The sequence below is a fragment of the Perna viridis genome, chromosome 9, assembly GCF_037379345.1.
Source record: "Perna viridis isolate PV_CMFRI_1.1 ecotype Kerala chromosome 9, ASM3737934v1, whole genome shotgun sequence".
Classification (NCBI taxonomy): domain Eukaryota; kingdom Metazoa; phylum Mollusca; class Bivalvia; order Mytilida; family Mytilidae; genus Perna; species Perna viridis.
The window spans coordinates 19,463,779-19,489,841 of NC_142453.1; the positions used below are offsets into that span (position 1 = coordinate 19,463,779).

General features: G+C 31.7%; 2 protein-coding genes across 4 annotated transcripts in view; one reads left to right on the forward strand and one right to left on the reverse strand.

The window, feature by feature from the left end:
* Positions 1 to 2,425: 2,425 nt before the first annotated feature.
* LOC148607222 (GTP-binding nuclear protein Ran) lies at positions 2,426 to 9,401 on the reverse strand. The gene is made up of 7 exons (XM_088545590.1): positions 9,354 to 9,401; positions 8,982 to 9,025; positions 8,243 to 8,327; positions 6,832 to 6,957; positions 5,186 to 5,373; positions 4,229 to 4,399; positions 2,426 to 3,415 (listed from the first exon to the last, which is right to left on the reverse strand). The coding sequence occupies exons 2-7, from the start codon at positions 9,015 to 9,017 to the stop codon at positions 3,371 to 3,373; spliced, it is 651 nt and encodes a 216-aa protein (XP_088401716.1). The 5' UTR covers positions 9,018 to 9,025; positions 9,354 to 9,401; the 3' UTR covers positions 2,426 to 3,370.
* A 91-nt stretch (positions 9,402 to 9,492) lies between these two features.
* Positions 9,493 to 26,063, forward strand: part of LOC148607223 (syntaxin) — a 48,023-nt gene continuing 31,452 nt past the window's right edge. For 2 of the 3 annotated variants that reach the window (XM_088545586.1, XM_088545587.1), the window contains exons 1-5: positions 9,493 to 9,785; positions 11,906 to 11,986; positions 13,205 to 13,304; positions 18,347 to 18,421; positions 21,080 to 21,153. In XM_088545586.1, the coding sequence (XP_088401712.1) occupies positions 9,753 to 9,785; positions 11,906 to 11,986; positions 13,205 to 13,304; positions 18,347 to 18,421; positions 21,080 to 21,153 (363 nt within the window). In that variant the 5' untranslated portion in view covers positions 9,493 to 9,752. The remainder of the gene's footprint in view (positions 9,786 to 11,905; positions 11,987 to 13,204; positions 13,305 to 18,346; positions 18,422 to 21,079; positions 21,154 to 26,063) is intronic. The other variant, XM_088545585.1, reaches the window with a different exon arrangement.

Genomic DNA, 26,063 nt, shown 5'->3' on the forward strand with positions numbered 1-26,063 from the left:
TTGTTGATGCCAGTATAATTGATTTTTTTCTGTTTTCAGACTGGATGTAACATTTCTTCTTAATCGTAGATATTTTTTTTGTTCACCGCCTGTGAACAGTGTGTTACCTGTGGTTGTAACAAATTTTGCCTTTCAGTAACAAAGTATATTATTTACATAAAGTACGACTTTGCTTTGATATTGAATATTAAAGTACTATTTCATAAAGTACCACCGTAACTGAAGTGGATGTGCAGTAAAATGTCGGTAATCCTTAAATACTGGAATTTTTAGGAATCAGGCAAAATTGAAAAAATATGAATAATGCTCTGAAAAAAAAAAAAGAGATTTGACAATGTGGGCTTATTATAGTTAATGATCTATTTAAGACAAATTGACAGTTCACTTGTCTCAGAAGTGTCAGAGGATGCAGAAAGACGAGTTCAAAGTTATAATAGAATTATGAAGAAAGTGGGTTATCTCCCTTTGATGAATTCGTACAATTTATACATTGTATTATTTACACTTAAAAACGAAATGAAAGACATTTCTGCATTGCAGATAACATTTTAAAAAATGGAAAGACTTGCATGTTTTTTACCCCTTTGTCTGATTTTTATTGAGTATAGCACTTAAAATCATTATCGTAACCTTTTTTTTAATGGTATAGGTTACAATTTATTCCAGATCCTCATTTTTACCCAAGTCTTCATGGGGAAAAAAGAAAAATGTTATTTTCCTTCTTTTAATGCACATTTTGGCTAACAACTCCAAAATTAATCCTATTCTGTGGCATGGGATCTTGTGTCTTTTATATAAATCAAATGCCACTTTCCTATTTTACCATGGGTAAGGTCACACATTGACATTAATTCAAAATGCCAAGTGATAAAGATGGGAATTCAATGAGTTGACTTTAAATTGTAAATATCAATGCCAAATACCAGGTAATCAGCAGTGGGATGATTCAAATACTTCAAAATTCAAACATGACCTAAATGAGAACAAACAAAACACAAGAAAATCTACAAACACAATAATTACTGCATAAAGATTGCACATAAAAAGTTAAGAGGAGGGGAACATGACGACCCGCAAAAAACTAAAGCACTAGCAATACGAAAACCCAAAAACATCCCGCAGTGGCATGAGGTACTATGGAAGGTTATGCATGTCTGCTCCGCAAGTGGCACCCGCCATATTGTGAGTATAATCCAGTAACTGCAACAATAATGCAATTTCATGACACATATCAAGCATACTGACATTAGGGTATAGTCCTTCGTTTCTAACTAATTACCATGTTGTTAAAGTAGTACAGTAGCATTCTAAATGTAGCTTTTAAACTGGAGCAGGTGTACACTCAACTGATAATTGTCATTCTAAGCCATCACATAAGAAATGTGCATCCATCTGAGGTTTACCGAAGTTGATAATCCTATTTAAATGGAACATATTCCATAGGCCTTGTCGACAGGAAAATGCTAGTCAATGACCAACGTACTGTGGTTATTTGCTAATTCCTGACCCAAAAAAAAATGCTTTCTTCAATTTCAGTCCAATAATAAAATGGATTACCAGGGTAACAAAAGTTGATAATATAGGATTATCATGATACATGTAAATTGACTGGAATTTGAATTGTTGAAAATACCCTTATAATTACCAGTCCACTGAATTTGTTGATGGCAAAATTTAAGTAGATCTAACTACCTTGTATTTCAATAGATTGCAAGTGATGTTTCTAAAAGAACAAAGAGAAAGACATATGATGGAGAATAAAACTGTTTAGTAAAAATTAAAGAAGACAAATTTATGTAGCAGTTGAGATTTCCCAACTTCAAAAATAATTTTTGAAGTGACCATGTTGGAAATTGGATGAAATTCCGTAACTGATTAATCAGAATAATCGTAATTACCTATTCAATGGTATCATCAATTAAAATCAGACTTGACACGGGTAGATTTAGTTATTATGAATGATAAACGCATAAAATTTTGTTTGCATACGACTTTCAATAGTGTATACATGTGGCTTTTGGTCGCAAGTACAATGTATTCACAGGCATCTTGTAGACTAATGAACTTGAAATATTTCCACGACACTTTTTTATTCACTTGGTGGTCAAGTCTTTCGGTGTTGGTCCTCAGCCATGTGACAGAAGACCAACCAGTCACTGAAGTTCTTTAAATATGTTAAAATGGCCAACTTGCAAATGTTTGATTGAGATTACAAAAAAAAGTTTTGATCTGGATTTGCTATAAACCATCATTTGCCAAAAAATAAAATATTGATCAATTTTCGATCATAAAAAGCATAATATCTATTAATATACTTTTATAAGCATCCTTACTGACAATAACCAAGTTTTGACTCTATGATGAATGCATCATTCTTTAATCTTAGAAAGAACTTTTGTCAGCACACTATTAAAACCAACCATAATTGATAACAGCCACATTTTATTTTCACATGTTTATTTTTTGCCATGTCTGTTAATCACATAAAACAAATGCTTTGTTCCATGCCTGAAATTTAAGATGTAAAACATTACAACATGATCTCCCAACTCCTATTAAAAATATAATTTTAACCACATACTAAATTTTTTGATAAACAATAAGGGTTGAAACTACATAAGATTGGACAAGAACAAAACATTTGATTAGGATTATAAATATGGTTCACAATATGACAAAATAGTGTAAAAATTCCTAAATTACAATCTCTCAGTCACTTTCACATCTCACACACTCCAACCTTGATATAAATAGAACACTTTGAATCTTTTACTTTTTGAATGTCAGCTATTTTATGACATTGTGATCCAGTTTCAAACATTATCATGAATATCATAACATAGTCAATGATGTTAGACCACCATGCATAATTACAATAGCAAAAAATTATCGCTGTATTTATCTGATTTTCAGTAGCAGAATAAATCCCTGAAATTGAGCTCAACTATAGCACATACAATTTCATAAAACATGAAAATTAAGAACACAATCTCGCAGTCTTTTACATAATTTTTTATGACATACAGCTATAATTTTATAATGGTTCAAGCCTTGATGAGAAATTCACCTTTAAATGAAGTGCAGTCCTAGATTATAAATCTAACTTGATGTTCACAATCAGATCATTCACCATACAACAGAGCAGCTAACAACACGTGTGGCACCTTGGATTTAGAAATTGCACCGAAATATGTTTCCCTTATTACAATCAATAAGGCAACACCAGAAAAACGCGCCATACACTTGCCTCTTGGAGGGTAAAATTTAAGTATGCATTCTCAGAATGTCCACCAAAGGAAATTTCTTCCTGTGTTTTTGAGGTTTGTCAGCTACTTTGTTTTGATAAAATTAGAAAATTAAGTTCATTGCTTTATAGGTCGTCGTCATCTTCTGGTAAAGCAACATCTTGTGCTGTCTGAAAAGAGAGAGAGAGAGATATTTGAATATTGACATCTTTTCTCTAAACCTAAAAATGCAAAAATTCTTCGTAGGGTGCAGCTTGATATAACCACAGATGTATTCACCATGAACAGTTTGGACACAACATTCAAACTTAATACAGCCTTAAATTTTGATTGTGATTTGATATTTAACAAAGAACAAGAATTTAAACAAAATCCAAGTGGTCTTTTGGGCTTTTATATATAATCCCAACTTTTGAGTGTATGGCACCTTGAAGTTTCTTGCCCATTTCTTTCTACTTGGCTCTTCTCACAACCCAAATGGCAGGTTGTAAAATTTATAGGAGATCCATTCACTTTTACTCAGGTTATTGACAAGGCAAATGCTTGCTTTAGGCACCCTATTTGTCCAAAAATTCTAAAATGATTGGGGCCATTACCCCAAAAATCAATACCAACCTCCTTTTTGTGGTTTAGAACCTTGTTATTTATAAAATCTGATAGAGATCAACCAAAATATGATCAGGAGTGCAGAAGAACATCATGATTTAACGAGTGTGTAGAACTTGTTCTGCACAATAGTTAAATCTTAATGCGATCTTGGCACAAGTGATTATATTTTGGTTATTCATGATAATCAATCAATTATCCAATTTATAATAAAGATTTTCTTTCTTTTATGTTGCTGTGAGTGAAATTACCGAATTTATTTGACAGTGTGAATTATTGTAAATTTTTACATAGGAATCAAAAATCAAAATACAACCATATACATGTACTGTCCCTTTTCAAATCTATAGTATTTTTATTTTTGCACAAATACTCACCTTTAATTCTTGTTCATACTGGAAAGCCAAGTTGGGATCCATTTGGATTTCAGGGGGTGCTAAAGCAGGCATAGCTACAAATTCTAAGTTTGCATCACCACACAATTTTCTGGCTAACCACAAGAAAGGTTTCTCAAAGTTGTAGTTACTCTTTGCACTGATGTCATAGTACTACAAATATAATACAATATCACTATTATGATCCTCTAGGATTGTAAATATGAATCTATTGTATACATTAGCATGGTTCAATTATTTTATTATTCATTGTAATACTAAGCCTTGTAAAACACTGGCAAAGTTTTCCTTCTGTATTTATAATTTATAATTATATCAACGAAGCATTAATGTGTTTTAGATAGAAAACCAAGTGTATACCAATGATGACAACATCATACATTTGTGTATCAGTATATGACAGCAATTCTTTGACTGCATAGAAACCCATCATGCATTATCATTATAAAATAGTCTCTTAAATGCAGACCTGTTATTGCTACTTAAGACAAAGCATAGTTGAACTCGTATTTTATGAAAACGAGTAATAAAATCTTGAACTTTGTGTCATTTTAAAATGGGTATTATGGAGAGATTCACAATTCGTAGTGTAATTTGCAGTCAACATCCTGGAAACTGCATTGAAATACAGGTAAATAGGTCTTTAATTGATGAACTGAGAGAAATATCATGCATTAACAGTCCCTAAATTTAGCAAATCTGGATCTTAGAAGTAAATTCAATATGTGAAAAAGGTCCAGCTTCATTCAACAGAAGTACACCTAAATCCAAGTACAATGCATCAGTAAAGTGTTGGTACAAATGTATTTCAAGACAACATACCATACTTTCATATGCAGATATAAAGGAACTTTCGGAAATTTGAGAATATGTCAAAACATGATTTCCAGAGAAAATCATTATGCATGTGAAATAACTACTAAAATAATAAATAAATACCTGTAAGTTCTTCTTCCTGTGAAAGACAATAGCTTTGGCTTTGACCTTCCTGTCTTTGATGTCTACTTTGTTTCCACATAAAACTATAGGAATGTTCTCACATACACGAACCAAGTCTCTGTGCCAGTTGGGTACATTTTTGTATGTTACTCTTGACGTTACATCAAACATAATGATGGCACATTGACCTGAATATAAAACAAATAAATTCAGTACCATTTGTACTTATTTTTTCCTGCTAACAAGATTCTTAACCTCTATAGAGTCATTGGGTTGCACTAGACACATTTTGATTGCTAAAAAAAGAAAATATTAACATGTGCATCCTGATATTGAGTGTTTTTTTATCATCTACACAAATTTGGTACAGGCTAATTGCAAGTTAATAGCTATCAGCATTTACTATGGGAAAGTCTCTTAACATTTTAAAGAATGACTTCATGTGAAGATATACATCTTAAGGCAGATATTTCATTCATTTAATTGTGAACTTTGATTAGACCAATTTCAACCCTGTTATTTTTACAGGTGTACAAATGATTTTCTGAGTGTGTAGCTCTACAATTTTTTATTAGGCCAAAAAAAATGTCTGTTCAGGTTTCCTGACAGACCTTACTTTTTTCTCCAAAATTAACAAAATCGGTAATTTTCACCAATTTCCGGTATAATATGGATCATTTCCAAAAGTACGTTTAAAACCAGGTCACAATAGCGTTTGAATAGGAGACTGATTTATATCACATAAATCCAAGCATATTACTGATGAGGAGCACAATGGAAGCCATGAGTATCGTGACACTAAAATATCATAAATGCTACATACTCAAGGTTTAATAAAACAAATGAATGAAACATTTTTATAACACTTCATTCATATAAATAAGAATTTTTCACTTGGTATTTCAAAAACTACATCAATGAACAGAGAAATTTGTAACTTTTTTAAAATATATTAACAGTTAACATTTTAAAATACAGTGTACTTATATTTTGTTCAAAATTCCTAAAAAAATAAGTGTATTGTAATAAAAGACATGATTAATAGGTGTGTATGATAAAAATTAAACTTTCTACTTTAAATCATACACTTTCATGACTTAAAGCTGCATTAGCTGCCAAATATGTTCAGTTTTGATTCTACTTAATTTTGCTCATTCAATTTTTGTCTTTTACAGTCCGAGTCTTCCTGTCCATTGAATAACCACTTTCGCTTTGCAATCAGATTTGTTAATAAAGAAGCCACCCTTACAGCACATTCGCGGATTAAGGTCACCAGTAGTCGCATGCAAATTTATCTACATCAATTTTTTTGTCTTGCAAGACAATAAATATATAGACACCTATTCATGTATTTAATGCATTTTATTTGTGGATATCAAATGAAATTATACAGGAAAAGTACAATTTAGTAGAAATAATTCAAAGTTACGAAATTGACAGCTAATGCAGCTTTAAACATCATGCTATTTCACAAATATAGGCTCAACTGTAAGTCGAGAAAAAAAAAAAGAAAATGCCTACCTTCCTACCCTATTTTTGGGAGGAATGTAACCCTAAACTGACTTTTTTTGGCCTTGATATTTAGACAAGAATGAAGACTTTACTATCTATGGTCATTTTTCCATAGCTTTTAGATCAACCCATACCTTGAATATAGTAACCATCTCTTAAACCACCATATTTTTCTTGACCAGCTGTGTCCCAGACATTGAATATCATTTCTCCTCTGTTTGTGTGAAATTTTAATGGATGGACTTCTACACCAAGTGTTGCTGAAAAGAAATGTTGAAATACCTATTTTAACATGTCCATGATATCAAATGTTATGTCTGTTGTTTAACACTTAAAGCATATGCATCAAAATATATTGACACAAAAATATATATGGTCAGAAATCAGCCACATGCATATTTTCCTTAATAGAGATTTGTGTTGAGTGTCAAGTAGAGCAACAATCATCCGAGTCTCTTAAGAGAAATGCCAAAAATTGTTTAAAGATAAATTAGCTGCCAAATTTGATCAGTTTTGCTTCCACTGAATTTTGCTGATTCACTGAAATAAGTTCGTAATAATGCAATAGAAGCAATAAATGTTGACAATACATACAGAATTCAGTGGAAACATTTTTTAATCAGAAAAGATAGATAGTTCTGATTTAATTTCTCGCCATTTCCAACAGGACATACTTAAACCTTTCTACAAAAAAAATAACAATAATGGATACACAAGTAAGCATGTGTCTTGTTTTCATTTCATTCCATTGATTAGCTTTCAAATAAATAAGGACCATATTTAATCCACAATATATCACAATAAGTAAATTTCAAAAGGACCCTTGTGTTATCTTCGAACTTTTCGTCTTTTACAACTTGAGTCCTTCTGTCATCCTTACCGTTTCAAATGACCACTTTCGCTTTGCAATCATATTTGTTATTAAAGAAGCAACCCTTACAGCACATGCGCAACTTAAGGTCACCAGAAGTCACATGCATACAAATTTATCTAGATCATTTTTTTGTCTTGCACGACAATAAATATATAGACACCTATTTCATGTATTTAATGTACTTTTTTGGGGGATAAGTTATACAGAAGTACAATTTAGTAGAAATAATTCAAGGTTGAGGTATATTTCAACAGAAACAAAAAATTTATGAAAATGACAACTAATGCAGCTTTAATGATAATGGTCCATTTGAATCCATCTACATGTTATGATGTTTATATTATCTTTATATTGAATATGCTTTACAGAACCAAAGATAGTCCAAATGCATATTTGAATAACCTCAAAGGCAGAGCCTTAGTTTTCTTGCAAAAACATTGATTTGAATAGTTATTGCTTGATTATTTAGAATTATTAATTGATCCCTCTAATACAAAAGTTAATCCATCAATGAATATGAAATCGAAATTTTGTCAGAGGACATCTGGTCCTGTGAGCAAAACAAATCCATCAGACCCAACTATTTTATCTCGCCAAATTCAGAGTTGATTTGCAAATAGAGAAAATGCTATCAAAAAGACTTATTAGCTTTAGTAAAAAAATGTACATACCAACATATTTCTTCTCAAACTCTCCAGTCAAATGCCTTTTGACAAATGTAGTTTTTCCAACACCTCCATCACCAACAAGAACTAACTGAAATTAAGAAATTAGTCATGTACATATATTTTTAACTCCAGCCTGTCCAGGTGGAAATCTTAGTCACTTAAGTGTAATCTATTGATGAGTAACCACTGGTCTCCTTCCAAGTTCATTTGAAAAAGGATACAGTCTTTTAGTCCAGGGCATAAAGGAATACTGCATACTTGGTCTGTCATTGAACTTTCAGAAAACTTGTCAATCCCCTACCCTTAAACTGAAAATAATTTAGTACACATATAGGATACACTGACTTAAAGAGTAAAATTTCTACAAGCCACCCCTATTTTCACCAGTGTTGGCTGGTCCCAATTTCTGCATACTAATTAGCCATAACTTTAGTCATATAAACAGTTTTCGAGATTTCATAGATTTGAATGGGCAAAATTAATTATTCCAAATTAACCTTTCATTTTGGATTTGAGCAATCAAAAATCTGTGATTTACTGTGAAAGGTCTATCAACACGATTTAGAAAATACAGAAATCATGCAGAACTGTCGGTTACATTATATCTCATACATGTACATCCCTATACAAAATGTACACGATGACCACAGTGAATACACAACAGAATAGAAAACTCGTGTTATTCTTGCTAGCAAAAACTTATCAGCATCCTTCAGAAGACCCATATTTATATTATTCTTACCTTGAACTTGGGTATAGTTTGATCAGGCACTGCCATTTTCTAAGCTGAAAATAATAAATCACTAATTTATTCAATAACTGTTTTGATCATATGATAAATTGTTTTCTGCAATTCAACTAGTTTAAATAGTCTGCTTATGAACTAAATCATTTACGTTATCAAGAGACTGATTGAATGTCTGAGCAGAATATTATTTGAACCTGGTCCAAGTGTACTTCTTTGTTGCATTCACACATTAATCGTGAATAATCTACACCATTTATACATTCAAAACTCTTTCTTATTGTTTAACCTATCTTTTTTCATTCATTTAAATCACTAAACACAAATATGTAAGTTGATATTGTACATGGATTGCGATGGATTCGTTACCTGCTCTTTCTTCTTCAATAAAATGGCGCAAGAGACTTTCCGGAAGGTGGTTTGAACCGGTTTTGGCGGGTAACTTAAGTTATTCTGTCAAAGGGTTCTAAATATAACAATTAACCAAAATACTATAAATACCACGATATGCGTTACTCAACAATCCTTTTTTGATGTGAAATACAAAATGAAAAACGACAGTAATATCAAAATTTAGCGCGAGACAACCGGAAGAAGGAAACACCGCATTGCACTTGCGCACTTGATTCTGTTATGATGGTAGACGATATTAAAATTGTATTGATTTCTGGTGTTTTATCGGAATTTTGAGGGATCATGTAATACAGTGCACAAAATTCTAGGTCGTCTGAATGAGTTGATAGAGGCTGTTTACTTCTTAGTTTAATTATGACCAAAGATCGTCTTGCGGCTTTAAAAGCGGTAAGGTTACAGACCGGTTTGAGGGTTTGGGATGATTCAGAATTCAGTAAACAAATCACTGTGTCAATTTTTTTACGCCACTTGCCATAATCAACAATTGTAGTACTTTATGTATTCAAAACAAAAGTCGATTCCCGTCCGTAATCAATTTTCAGAAATTAACATGTCTTGCGTTGTACAAATGTACAATTACAAATAAGTTAAAATAAAAGTTTTTTGGGGACTTTGACCAATTTTGGTTTAAGCTTATACTAAACTTACTCTATAGAGTGAGATAAGATGTGCCACCGAGATAGTTTGACAAATTGTTACTTCCAAGGTAGATTGATACATATGAGAAGTGTGATTTATGGTATTATGAGACAGATTAAACCTGAAATACTCCTGTAAAAAAACTTACAAATGTACATTTTTAAGTTCACACTCCCCCTCCCCCCGCCCCTTAATCTCAGAGCTGATTGGTACAGTCAAATGTTGATCTGATTTTTCACATAATCTGTTGTGATTTCATAATACATGATGTATGTCCTGAGTTAGGAGAAAATTAACATGCGGAAACTCCTTTCGTGGAATTTTTAATGGCCATACATGTACAGTATACATATAGTACAGCTTCATGTATGTTTAAATGTATAAAATCCTTGAATTTACCAATTAATGATTTTGGACTTCTTCACCATTTAGCTTCCTTTGGGAGCATTGTAAGTTTGAAAAAGACATTTTCAATTCATGTGGGTTTTTATTCATTAGATTTGTCCATGACTTTTGAGAATCAAACTTGATTGTGTAATAAATAGCACCCACACCACCCAGGGCCCCATTTTGTAAGTCCTAGTGGAAATCAGTGATAATACATTGTGGAAGTTTCAATTGTTACTACAAGCCCATGCATTTATAACATCATACTTAAAAGAACATACATGTAACAAAGAGAGATCATGGCTACAAAATTACCATGATCTTGAGTGTCTGTACTTCATGTTTACCCGACATGCTTCATGTGTACATATGTACATATATGTATATGTACACTCTTTGCCATTACATTTTATAAGACTATTTACTTAATGTAATACAAGGAATCAAAATTTTTACATGCACATATATAATTAAAATCCAATGTAATTTATTTGTTCAAACCAATTTTTGCTTTCCACGGTTCAGAGAAACAGTACTTGCTTACTTGTACACATATGTAATCCACATATTTTAGTAAGGTTTTCTTAGGTGAGGGTGTTGTGTTCCACTATCTTCCAACAAAACACATACATGAATGCCCAATGTATGTATTCCAGTAAAAACTAGCAAACCACCAAAATAAACACTGAATTCAATATAGTAGTGTTTCTACTTTTCAGTTGGCAATACACATGTACATGTACATTTTAAAATATGAAGTGTTGAATCAGTTCCGTGCTGATATATTTGAAAGAACATTTATGCATAGTCTTACATGTACATGTACAATGGGTTTATGCAATATATTACAATTGAAATTGGGTGTGTTCTCCGGTGATGTTAATATTTTGTGAGCCTTGCCCTATTTGGCAAATTCATCTTGCCCAAATTGAAAACTAAGTTGTCCGTTAATAGATATTGAAAAAAAATACATAAAATTTGGATGTCCTTTGGGCAAATGTAATCTAATTTGTACTTGTCTGATCGTTAGTTTATAATTACCCTGGGCAATACGACAGCCTTAAAATGTCAGACCTGTGGTCATGCCTAACTGAAGATATTACCATGTACCTACATGTTTGTACAAGAAATGTGAAGACATGACACAGGAGGCAGAAAAGTTGTCAGTCATTTGAAATGACAGACAGAATGAAAAAGAAATATTCTTTTGGTCACTTAAGAGACACTACAAGTATTGTGCATGCAATTTTCTTCCAAGCCAGCATAACAAAACTTTTGAGGGATTTTTTGGCATATTGGTTTACTTAAGTACCAATGTACCTTGATAGCAAACTGCATTTTTGCTGTTTTTTTTCAGCATGGTAATTAATTTCTCTTTGACACTTATCCTGTTCTGCTTTCTTCTCTGTGTATTTTTCTCTGTTTTGTCTCTTTTAGCACTGATCATTTGATCATGGCATTTTTTTTTCATTTCTTTACAGGCACAGAGTGATGAAGATGAAGCTGATGATGTTGCTGTCAATGTTGACAGTGGAGGCTTCATGGAAATGTTCTTTGAACAGGTGAGTTTACAAATAACAGTCAAAATAACCCAAAGGTCAACTTGCTCATTCTTTCCTGGATATTCAGGAGCAAATAGCAAGTTCATATGATTTCATAATTTATTAAAATATCTTATGGATAAATTTCTGTGACCAATTTCTCATTTTACATTGTACTTAGGCCAAAAAGAAAATATGTCTGTTTCCTGCTGCCTTACATGTACATACAAATATGTACCCTAGTTTTTGTGCCTACCCTAAAAATTGTATGGCCATTTTGGCTCAAGCACCATTTAAATCCAGATTGTTTCCCCATTAACTCAATGTAAAACGGTTTTGAAAAATGAAATAATTTCCCTACCTATCTACTTACCCTTTCTGTCAGGCTGGTAGCAAAAAACAGACTATTATTTTGTTTGGTCTTACATGTACATTTGTATATATTAAAACTGAACTAAGTAGAAAGGTTTCATTGCAGCACACAGTGCATTTTAATTATGATTATAATGGAAATTATGGATTAATTACATGTAACTTTCCATAATAGCCAAATTGAACGTGAACAATCAACATACATGTACAAGTATTATTTGCATATCTATCCTGGAAGCATTTTTAAATTAAATCACAATTACATTTTCTCAGCAAATTCTCAATAGATCAGTTTTTCATGCATTTCTTGCACAAACATCTATTTTTTTTTTAAATTAAAACAATTAAATACCATTCTGTGTAAAAATCAGGCATTAGGTGGCACATCATATTTCTCAATTTGGTCCTTTTTGCCACAAATATATTCAGTACATCTAGAAAACAACTGAAAAGCTATTTAAAGTTATCCTGAAGCATCTGTGATGTAGATATTTTTTTACTAATTACATAAGGAAAAAGTGCGGGAAAATTTTCCTGCCATTTTTCCATAGTGCGTTTCAACTAAATTTGACCTATCAATAACTTAATGAGGCAAATTTTACAAACACTTAGGTGGTTATTTTTGGAGGTTATCGAGTGCAAATACTTGGTTAATGCAATAAACTCTCTGTGTTTTTTCCCTTCATGTGCTACACCTTATGCATATGTTGCCTGATTCTTAGATGGGGAAGTACTTAAATGTATTTGGTTATATTTTGGTGTTTCTTATAATTTGACTTTAAAAATCAAATGCTGAAAAGATATATACATGTAGCTAAATTATGCTGTATTTCTCATGGAAAAAATCATTGATATTTACCATTTTAGGTGGAAGAAATCCGGGGGATGATAGACAAGATATCTGCTAATGTAGAAGAAGTGAAGAAAAAACATAGCATGATATTATCTGCCCCTCAAAATGATGATAGTAAGTAATACATATCTTATTATTGAAACTCTTACGGCCAAAAAAAAATAGTATATGTGTTCCTTGTTACATATTTGAAAAACAGGGTAGGTAGGTACATGTGTAGGTAGGTATCTTTTATTTATTAACACATTTTGTATGTCCATTTTCCATAGTTACACCATTATTTATAATTAGACCAAATACAAAAAAGATTTGTGTGGTTCTGGTCACCTAATAGAGAAAAACATGGTCGGTACATGTAGGTAGGGATTTTTTAAGTTCACGAAGGTAGGGATTTTTTAAGTTCACGAAGGTAGGGATTTTTTTTTTTTATTTTAGTTCATTTCACAAGTTGTCATTTTCAATACATCCTTTCACCTCAATTATCATTGCCCAGTAGTGTGAATTTGAACTTTAATTCTGTGTTTTAAAACCTTAATCTTCCTATTACCATGATAACTGAACCAAGTAATGGTAGAGATAGCTCTGAATAGAAAATTATGGTCTGTACTTTAAAAAAAATATTTTGTCCAAAAAAAATCTGATGTTGGCATTAAAAACTAGGGTCAGTCATGTGACCAGAAACACACATATATTTTTATTTGGCCTTATTTTCAATTTCAGTTTATAAATGATGAATGATATATGGTATTATACAATGTATGTAGAAAAGCAAAATGTTCAATTTTGATTGTTGATCATTTTTCTTCTTTTATCATCTGAGGCAGAAAAATTTTATCTTGCCAAAGTAGATTTTACAGGTCATATCTTTCAGTCTTTTTTGGTGTTTTTGAGGGCTTAAGACAGAGATAACTATTGTAGGTAGTTGAATCATTTACTATTCAATAAGTATTATGACTCTAGTTTAAGTCGCCACCTGTCTGTCAATTGTACAGACTTTTTCAGATGTCCCTTAATGCATCGGCTTGATAAATGGTTTATATAAAAGCTATATTTAGATTTAAGATGAAGTTCCAGTTTTGCTCCATTCAAATGTTTTTAGTAGAGTTATTGGCCTTGAACTTGTATATTTTGGTCGAATTTACAGACTTGTATATACATTCTTTAAAGATATTGACTTGATATACAAAAATTTATGGTACATGTATTTAGCTAAGCTTTACACGAGTTGTAGTGTCGACTGTCTGTTTTTGATAATTATTTTTTACTGAGTTATGACCCTTGAATTGTTGCAGGTATAGGTCATTCATGGTCAGTTTGTATCCAGTACGGGACTACCAGTCTTCGTGGTTAACTTTGTCAGACAGAAGTTACAAAAATTGGAAGTTTGAATGATTTTTCAGTGACCTTAAAAAAAAATTTGAAATGATATGAAAACATTCCTTTTTTAAAGTCCTAAATCATCTGAATCTATGTCTAGTAATTAGAATATCCTGTTATAATGACATTGCATAACAACAAGCGCTCTTTCGATTCAGACTATTAAGATAAGTCTTAAGAACCTAAAAATAAACAGAACATTACAACACCTCAAAATTTTTGGAAGTCCGTTGGGCTTCATAAGAACATAATTTTAGGGGCCATGAGGCAGATTTTAGGAGCCACCAGGCCCCTGGCTAAATTCGAAGAGTGGACTGCATGAACATATATGTATTACTGTTTGAAAAACTCTGAGAATCTTGTAATTTTGTCAGCTTGGTAATTTCGATATTGCTCTTCATTTTAAAAAAAATTATCTCGACCTTTCCTGATTTAGAGTTTAATTTATGAATTTTTATAAAAGCTTGATTTTTTATATAACATTTTGCGTTGCAATTGGGAGTTTGTTTACTACATAGGTTTCTAGTTACTTTGGTGTAAATACAATGTATTGTATAAGTTTGAACATAAAAATGTATATTTAGTACACTATACTACAATAACTGTAAAGTTATACCTGTCATACTGTCATACCTGATCAATAATATCAGTGGTCTCTTGAATTTCTGAATGCCAGATTAGTTTTGTTAAGGTTAGAAAGTAGACTTTAATCGTAGCTTTCCCGAGAAAATAAGAAATTTTATTGAAAAAATCCTATAATACTGATTTCTTCAACTTATCTGCTATTATTGGGAAAATTGTCCATGAAGCTCCCTTCAATATGACAACAATTAAAAAATCTTTAAAAGTGTGGGGCTAAATATAACATATACACTCTGAAAATTCCAGGTGATCTAGAATTTTCAGAGCATACAATGAGCTACACGTATAAAAGATGATAACCTAGGATATATTTTAATGTGGCCTAATTCAAAGATTGACTTGCTCTAAATGTATTACATTTTATAGGTATAATTTCACAGACTGATGAGCATATAATGTTGCTTAAATCAATTTCAATGAACAAAATTATTTTCAACAACAACATGGGTAATAAATTGATGATCTGAATCTTTACTAGGGAGTAAGTCCTTGTAAAACTTTGTTGACTTCCTTCTCAGATTCCTTTATGTGCAAGGTATTTACAGAACAGCTTGTTTTCCAACCTGTCTTAAAGAATTCCAATGCTAAGTTCCAATACATTTTTATTAATTGAATGTGGTTGATTCCAGATATGATCAGGTCATGTTATTAGGATTCTGTGGTTAAAGCCCTTAGATCAAGTCATATTTCATTCATGGATCATTATTGAATGAGAGTGCTGCTTACTCGCTTTTATTTACAAAAGACTTTCCGTCAATCGTTGACAACATGCTGGTCGTAGTGCTAGTTGCTTATTATAGATCCTCAATGGATATTTGCTAATCAATACAGCTTACAGCGTGGTATCTGAACCACTCTAAAGTCGGAAGTTGCAGTGAAAATTGTTTTGTCATGAAGATTTTTTAATTTGTTTTACTGATTTTGAATTGATAGATGAAGATATTCATCAATGTTTTAACAGGACATCAATTTTGTCCTAGAATTGACTTTAGATTTGTTTTTTCATCCCTGCTGCATTATCATACATTTAAAAAGAGGTATTTGTTTTGTTGTGGAGGTGGATAAATAATGTTGGGATTAGGTGTTGTACATGTATAGAGTGTTTGGTTTCAGAAAAAGAAACATTGCTTTTACATGAACATGTATTACATGTAGTTTTAGCAGGCTGTTGACCTTACTTCAGTGTTCTAGGATTTTTCAGAAATTGAGGTTCCCTTGGGAAAAATCCATATAAAACCAACATTCCCACAGTCAATGACAAACAAAACAAATCCTTAAAGCATATGAAGTTTTCAACTTGCCATGGGAAAGTGTAACTAAGTACCTAACTTTCCCTGACCCAAATTGCACTTGCCCCAGGTAATGGGAAATAATAATCCTAGAACACTGTACTTGTCGAATTACATGTATGACCATACAAAGCAATATGATTTTCCATTTCTGGACTTTAGTCTAAGCACTTAGTACTTGACTATTTGTGAAGTCTGAATTTTTTTGTACATGTATAATTAGCTTACATTTTACATACATGTAGACTGAACTGTGCACAGTGCACCATTATCTGTAATACACAGTACAGTATAATTGCTGTAAAAGTTTGCAAATTTCTCTGTCATTTCATCAGCATGTTTATGTTTTGTATTAAAATTTTGTTTATGAGATCTGCTACTACAATTGGCCTTAGACTCTTATTTTCAGGAGGTTTCCTTATGAAATTTGATTGCCCTTTAACCCATACCATCTTATCTGAACTGAGATACATTGTTACTCTTTGGAGTTGGGATTATGAAAGAACCACTTATTTGTCAAACTTAAGAGTTTCTGTAGCTCCTTGAAATTTTTTACATAAATTTGTATGCATGTAAATTCCCCACCTGTTAAATGTGCCACTCTGTAATGATTTCTGCACAAAACCAAAATTTTTATTCATGATTCAACACCAGAGCAAAATTCGTAATCAATGATTTCAGTATAAAACTCAAACCAAAAAATGGTACTCCATGATTTCAGTACAAGATGGTTTTTTAAAGTTCATACCTCCCGTTACCATTATTTACCATATACATTTGTAAAAGTCTGTATGTGTGATTCCTTGTGGGGATTGAAAGGCCTTTATCTGTCTAATGGTGGGCTGAAAATCAATGGCAACAAAGAGTTTAAAGCAATTACTTGATTAATTAGTCATGCAAACATGACTGTGAATGTATCTACTGGAATAAAAGTCAAAATACAAGTTTTATCATGCGAATTTGATATTAAAATAACACAAGCCAGTGATGGGTCTTTTATTATAGAGAGAATGTTTTTAGTGTTGCTACAAATGTCATGAAGAAAAATTTTATGAAGTTTTTAAAAAAAACTTTCTAGTAACTGTGTATATTTTATGTGGAAAGAAAAAGACCTTCTCCCTAAACCTATTGGAAAAATCATTTTTTGTATTTGGAATCAAATTTCCCCTTCCAAAGATTTTCAAATATTTGTACATGTACCTGTAGGAAGTTAATCTGAGAATGAACACCTATACATGTATACATCCATGTACATTGTTGAATGACAATGTCTGACAGAATTTCAGAAAGATTTTAACTGCTCTGTCTTTCTCCAATTTGGTTTAATTAATAGTCGACTGTAAAGAGTATCTTGTGTTCAGAAATATGTAAATACCATGTTTCTAGAATAGGACAGGATTCTTACCCTATCCATGCACCTAGTCCAGTTTATAGTAGAGTCTGGGTTGCTCATTTATTCTTTAATTTTCATGTGAGTCATATATATTCCTTTAAGTTCATTTGTTTTTTTATAGAATTTGTCCTGATGTTGTCCTGATGTTTTTGTTGGCTTTAGTGCATTCATGTTGATTAGCTTATAGAATGGTACATGTGAATGTAGGGCAGTCGAGCTGAAAAGATATTTTGGAAACATTTTTTTCAGCATCTATAATCCACAAGATGCAACTTCAGTATGGGATTCCTTAGAATGGCTTATTATAGGATGAGATTTTTGGTCTGTCACACTTATCTTTCCTGTGAACAGCAGCCAGACCGTTTCTGTTTTTGGCCCTGTATAATAAATGACCTATTCTTCATTCTAATATGGTCTTTTTCCTTTGCCTTTCAACTCTAATTTTTTCTTTACAGAAATGAAGGAAGAGTTAGAAGAATTAATGTTAGATATAAAGAAAACAGCAAATAAAGTGAGGGGTAAATTAAAAGGTGAGTAATATTTACATGATCAAAAACATCAAATTTTCAGATTCCTAGTTTTTAATTGGTTCTTGTATATTAAAGAGCAGAATAAACAAAAATTAGATATCAGACACCGTCTTTGCCATTTAAATTTCTGACAAGCCCTAGCTTAAAAATTTTAATGAACATATAAATTTATCATTGGTGTGTTAGCCAAATTTTGCAAGCCCACCTGCATTTTTACCAGCCATGGCTGTTAGGCTGGTGGTCAATTTCAAAGACTGCCGACAGGCAAACAGTGCATGATTTTTGTAGCGAATCTAATTTCTTTCACCTATCTTGATCGGTGAGCAATAATTTTTTTTATTCCATTTTAAGAATATCACAGTCAAGCACTGTAGATTCTATGTATCATTAACCTCCTGCAATAAAAAAAAATGTTATTCTCTGTGTATCTTTCATTGAGATTTTTCTTTAGTAGTGTACCTTTTTGCAGTTCTGATAATGTAATGTGACATTCATAAATTACGTTAATTAAACATTTTGGGACAGTTCGAAATTTCCACCTAATTACTGCCTTTTGTAAGTGAATACTTACAAAATGTAGCTGTTTTTCCTTCTGAAAGGATAATGTATTAGATCCCTGTCAACAAAAATTAATCAAAGTTTTTCTTTTATTCAATTGTGTCAACAAACCGTGAACATTGTGAATGTGATATTGGATTATTAATAACTCATCTGACAGCAGCTGATGCACACTGCACTGTAATTAAAATCAACAAGCTGATAAAATCATTTTTTGATTTTTTTTGCCCTTTAAATTTTTGTTATGCATTACCAATGGTGTGATATTCTGTACTGATAAAATGCCTCAGGAAAGAGAATTTCCCCTTACCATAGATTCACCCTAATGTATTGATCTGGTTCCCCATTTCAGATGACCTTTAAATAACAGTTTCAGTCAATAGAATGATAGTCATGTCATATAATTGGCAATAATTACATTGAAGTGACATATTGTAAAATTTCTTTATCCTACATAATGTCTGTATTGCTACAGAACTTGGCTAAATGAAATAAAAAGCAAGCTTCCATATTCATGATATGAGAAAGTCAAAAGTGATGTTATGAAACCTAATCAGCCATTTTTACTTCTATTTCCAACTAAGCTTAAGGTTGTAAACAATTTGCAAATTACTGTTAAGTGGTATTGTTGTTCACAGGGTACCGATTTTGTTAGGGTTCAACAATCCAATTTATTTTCTTTTGAATACTTAGCAGTCATGGCAATGCAGGGTTGGGGAGGGGGTCTACAAATAAGGTCAATTAGTACAATGTACATGTTAGGCTGAAAAATAATAATGTTGTGTTTCCAATCACCCTTCTAGAACTTTGAAGGGTCAGTAGGTAGGGATTTTTTTTAAAACAAAACTCAAAATACAATAAAAACCAAATCTGCAAAGAGTAAAGATGTAATAGACTTAGTCCATGACCAAGAGCACACTCACATGTGTATTAAATGTAAACTATCAGTATTTCTAACTCTTTGTTTGGATAGAAAAAAAATGTCTTTTGCTTTATTTTCTTCTTTTTTTCTGTAACACAGTCAGCAGGCTTTTTATGTATTATTTTTTTTTCAAAATCACAAATAAAAACTTTTGGGTAGAGTGGTGTCTGAAGGAGAGTTGGTAGGGTGACCATTATAATCTTACAAGCAATTAAAATTAAAAACTAATACCATTTATAATAATTTAATTATTTAGTTGATAATCATATAAGTGTAAAAACTTGTATATTACTTGTATCTTCAAATTGTTGTACTGCAAACCTTGATAACTTCCTTATTAGAATTCATTTTGCACTCTCATTTAAAATATATTTCAGGCAACTATTTGTATGTCCCATTAGCATAGTTGAATGAGACATCCCATGGATTCACTTCAAAATCTAGTTATAAAACAGTTTTGTCTAAATTGCAGACAGGTTTCATAACAGCAGTTACAATATTGTCAAAAAAAAAAATCCAGATTTTTTTTAAATGTTTCTAATTTATCCCTCTTATTGTTCTGATAAAATTGTGATTAATTGCATCTACCCTTTATAATATCTTCGATGAGCAGATCAGTATTAAAACAAACAACATCAAGGTTTTAATTTCTGTGCATATCTCAATCCAAAACTGTAATACAATTCCTCCCATAGCAGGGTAGGAAACTTGCTCAAATTCTAGCCAGTCCTGAATACAATTATATTTACTATATGGCTATATAAATATTTTTTAAAGTAGCCAGCCCGCAAAAAAGTAGCCAGTCTCAGGCTGGCAGGTGGGCAGGCTACTATTTCTAATTCTGCCCTTAGAATGGTTAAACCACAATAAATCAAAGTAGCATTTGAACTTTAATCTTACACTTTGCTTTCCCTTTGAAAAAGTGCATGAGTTAATTCCATTGAAAATATGATAATTGCATGGGTCAATCAGAATTCCTCGTCAAATTCATTAATACATACATGTATTTCTCTATGTAAAAATAACATTCTATCGATCCAGTAAAATGTATTTTGAACACATTGAAAATTTAAATTTCAAAATTTCCCAAGTGACCTATCTTTAGTATTATAGAACTTGCATGATTCTAGATTATGAAGCAAATTAAATTTTATGTAACTGTCTTTTTTTTCTTCCAGTTATAGAACAAAATATAGAACAGGAAGAACATTCCAATAAATCATCGGCAGATTTGAGAATACGCAAAACACAGGTGGGTGGATATTACTGCCAAGTTCTAGGATAGTCTTTAATGGAACATGGTGCGCTTTCCACTTTGTGGTTCATTCAAAATAAATCGCAGATGTATTGTGTGTATGGTATGGCACTGTCAACATCATTGACTTCTGTTTTGCAGTCATTGTTGGTAGTTTGGTTTCCATGCCATAATTTAAGAACGTAGTAAATGGATCTTGATAGAAAAAAATCATTCCTTGGATGAATAGTTTTAAATTTTAAAAACTTCCCAAGCTGTTGAACAATACTTTTACTTGTATTTACTCTTCACAATGAAAAAAATTTTATACCTTAAATAACTTCAGTAGTTACTGGAGCCCAGTAAAGCTAATACTATGAAAAACTAATGCTTGGCACATTAGTTTTTATGAACTATGCCTGAATTGTCAATGCAAAATTTTCACTACATGAAAATTTATTCTTTTTGGCTTGTTGTACATGAAAAAATTTCTTAGCACTGATTTAACAAAAGTGTTGGCGAAATTAAGAAACCATCAAATTAATTTTTTTGGCCTAATCACAATGTATCCAACTTGATTATAGTGTAATAGTTGCCCTAATTGTACAGGTTTAATCCTCTGTGATCATATTTAGCTGCTCCACACAATTTTTTATTTGGTCACCAAGGCTTTACTGGTAGTTCAACTGTAGCTTAGTGTTTTTTTGCAAATTAGTAGGAACTAAATCAATCGTGTTATATGTCCCATGGGTTGTAGAGTTTTCAAACCAAAGTTAATTGAAATGGAAATATGAGAATTAGCTTATCAATTTTAACAACTAATTCTGTACCTTTTTAACTTGTTTGTGTATTGGAATCTCACTCTCTTAGGCCATACTTTAAAAGTTGTTGGGTTGCTGTTACCCGACTTTTTAACATAGGATGAGGGTATGTATGTACATGATATCAGGTTTGGAGTGGACGAGAATCTAGGAATTTTTTTAATATGGCCTAATACAATGCCTTTTGTTTTTAGATTTGTTTACTCTGGAGACAGACCTAATGCTTTTAAACACCATAAACACATCAGAAACAACGTAGAATCTTTTAAGAAAAAAAATGTAGGTCCCATTTACATGAACGTGTAGGCTTTAGATGTGGAAATGAGTATACCTGCTTTGGTAACCAAAGACATCTTCGTATTAAGTGTTTACAAAAATGGAGCTAAAGCCTACTTATACTTATACATTTTAGGATGATTTGTATCATTGGTACCAATACTAAATTAGCAAATAAAACAGAAGAAATTGTCCTAATACCGCTGAAATTCAAGGTCAATCTAGATATTAGCAAAAGTGATAGACATTATACAATTACCTTCTTGAGCCTCACTGATATTTCCTAGTAGTGCTATTTGCAGGAAGAAAATCTGTACTCCGGGGAATGAAACTTATCAGATAAACTCATCTATGGTCATGAAATATAGCCCTGTCCTTAATAGCCTAGCATTAAGTTGATTGGTGGAATATTATAGACTGGAACACTTATTAGATTTATCGTGAATGCTGTTGTGACAGAATTTTACAAAATTGAATGGTTCATGCTTCTTCCTGACTTGTTTCTTTTCTTGTATTTATTCATGGCAAAGTTACTACATGGTAAAATGAGACCATTTATCATATTAGTTATGATATCCCATGGGGTTTAGCTGATGGAAGAATAAAAAATTTTTTTAGTGATTGCAAGACAGTTTTTGAAAAGGTTGCTGGTCAAATAGAAATTATGAAGGCATTAGGTAGTTGTGGTTTGATTCTGAAGACCTCTGACCATGCCCAATTGATTCTGAAGACCTCTGACCATGCCCAATTGATTCTGAAGACCTCTGACCATACCCAATTGAATGCAGCCATCTTTCTCTTTTAGAGAATTCTTTGTAGTGTCTTCAGTCACTGTCGTTGTTAAATTTATGCCATTTTGTATTATTTTGTTTATTTTAACTTCAGATCCAATTAAACAAATGTTAAAAAGCTTTTATCAGTTATAGCTACTAAACTAAATTGAAAACCCCAAAGTGATAATCTCTAAGCCAAGAAAGATAAAATGAGAATTAATGCCAAAGTAAGATGATCCAATCCCCCATAATAAATCTTGTGTACTGCCATACTGGGTCTTCTAATGGGAAGGAAACATTTTTGTACTGGAAAATAAAGCCAAACTATTACTGGATGATACTCAAATGCAATAATATGGGTGCCGCTGGCAGAGCAGGACCTGCTTACCTAGCTGGATCACCTGATGTCACTCAGGGTTGTGCATGTTCATACATATATTGCTTTTGTTTCAATTTTTATACCCTGCCAGAGGAAGGGACTAAGTATTATGTGATACCCTCCAAAAAGTTGCATGTTTCTCCATCTGTCCGTCCCCTGGCAGTTTCCAGAAGATAACTTTAAAACAGATCAATGGTTTTTTTGTTCAAACTTTGTACAGTTGCTTAGTACCAAGTAAAATACAAGTTCTGTTTTCAGGGTAATCCAAATTGAGGTTTTGGAGATATGCTATTTTGAACATTTTGCCATCCATTTTTCATCATTACATGATGCAGGTATCACTTAACGTTCCTTCAATACCCAGTTTTTTGTATTAGGTCGTGTTCTGCATCTTTAGTTTTTATATTAATCTTTTTTATTCGGTTCTCTTCAACATGTACATGTAGATCCTCCTTGTTTTCATTCAGGCCATAAGCCTGGATTTTGATTTATTTGAATTGTTCCATTATTGATGCCGATGAGATCTTTTTTTTTCGACGATATTTACATTTACAATTAGCACCATAGATGAAACTTTTGTGTCAGTTTTTCTGACACAGATAGTTTATGTAAAGGATGAAATAAATAGATAATTTCAATGGTAGATTGTACCTATGTATGCAAGTCATATTTTCGTTCTTTCTACATTTGCCTAGAATATAAATAAAGTAATACATATATGGAATTTTGATATCTTTTGTCAATCCATATTTGTATAAGCTGTCTCATATTATTGCTTTGATAATATTGATTTATGCCCACTGTTGTAAATTTGGACTCCTTCAAATTATATGTTATTCATTCAGATAAATCTTTATTTTGCAATTATTAAAATTGATAACCAGATTAATTATTTATTACTTGTGACCCTGCTGTGAAAGTGTGAAAAATCAATATATCTGCTATAGTATATAATTAATTAGTGATCATGTTGATGCAAAAGCATTTTTTTTTGTATTTTTCATTATCTTTTTAAACTTATAGTATACTTGTTATCAATATTTAATAAATGTTTTGTGTTATAATTAGTAAGGATGCATTTTCACTGTTGAATATTTTAAGAAAAAAATTCACAGCAGTAGCTATGTTAGCCTAAGATGGTTCCTGGACTTTTGCAAAAGAAAAAGGCTTTAAAATCTGTGAAAAATAGCTTAAATTTGATTGATTACTACTTAAGGTGTAAAACCACTATTAAAAGTCCCATTACTTTCTATGTTGAATTAAGCAATTTTCAAGGTCCCAATCTTTTTTAAAATTTGTTAAAATGAACTTCAACAGGTTTTATCATAGAGGAAACCCTTTAAAGACTCTCTCATAAAATTTGCAGCATACCTTTAATGGCTTCTAAGAAAGAACGGTGAAGTGAAAGTAGACAGGTACTAAAAATACTGCTTGCCTTTTGGAAATTTGACAAATCAATGGGCTTAAGATCTAGACTCTGACAAATTATTCTCTACATCAGAGTTCAAAATTGAGGTATTCAGTGTGTACCTGACATGATAAGCTTTCAGATGATACCAAGTTTGCATATACTGGCTAAATCACAAAAAATATACAATGCATCCTAAGACCTAATTCATTTTTACGGACTACTTTTGGTATTTGCAGGCGACTGGTTCCCCTTAATAGTGGTATTATACCTTAAAGTCAAGATAATTTTTTCATTAAAACCTTCCTCCAAACCCCCTTAAAAAGTTCTGGCTACTGGCTTGTGTGTTAACATTTTTTTGTTCTGGGATTTTTTGAAAATGTCAGTTAGAAATTTGCTTATAAAGATTTTAAAAATCTCTTTATTGTTTAAGTTAAAAGCATTGTTTGACTTCATTTTGGCAAGTATTAGTTTTAAAGTATAATAAGTATCTTAAGTGCTTCTTTCAAAAAGAAATGAATGTAACTACAATGAACAAGCGGAAATGGTAAAATTGACATGAAGTGTGCTGTAGTCTATTTTCATAATGGTTAGTAGCCAGCAGTAAAGTATTTTAAATTGACACAAAAGACATTAACTTGGGTATGATGGACACTCAACACGATCAGCTATGGATTGTCATGATTTTTTATCGCCATCCTCCGACACACAGACAAATCCATCTTTAAGCATGGCTTTACAATTACTTTCCTGAAGTTCAGCCAATACATTTCTGATTGTTTGTTTTCTCGATTGTTAAAGTTTCCATCTTCAAACCGTGTATAGATTTTTACTATTGATTGTTTTATACAATTCTATAAGTAAACCATGATTACAATACATGTAGCTGAACTCAGTATTGTAGTTAAAGTACGTAACATAAAATTTCGTACCATGTGATCTAACATATTGACAGTTAGATGGACAGGTTGGATTTGTCTTTTCTAAGTCTTGGTATATAAAATTGGATTATAAAACAGGCCAAATGAAATTTATGTTTGGTTTCACAGATAAATATGAACCTGGTGAAACTGGTGTTGAATGTGAAATACAAAAATATGTAGTCGGTTTTGAACCCAATTTTTTTATATTTCCTTATTTAAAAGTATTAAGTACTGTTATGTGTAAGAATCGGGCAAATTTTTTAGCCAGTTTTCCATAGTGCATTTCAACTAAATTTTACCTATCAATATCTGAAAAACACAAACTTTACAAACACTGTGATGGTTTTT

Bases quoted from the DNA above. Each gene is read 5' to 3' on its own strand.
- LOC148607222 (XM_088545590.1), bottom strand. From the start codon at position 9,017: ATGGCAGTGCCTGATCAAACTATACCCAAGTTCAAG. The intron at 6,958-8,242 runs GTATGTACATTT...ATTTCTTTTCAG, and splicing joins GTTTGAGAAGAAATATGTTG to CAACACTTGGTGTAGAAGTC. The intron at 4,400-5,185 runs GTATTTATTTAT...TTATATTTGTAG, and splicing joins ACAGGAAGAAGAACTTACAG to TACTATGACATCAGTGCAAA.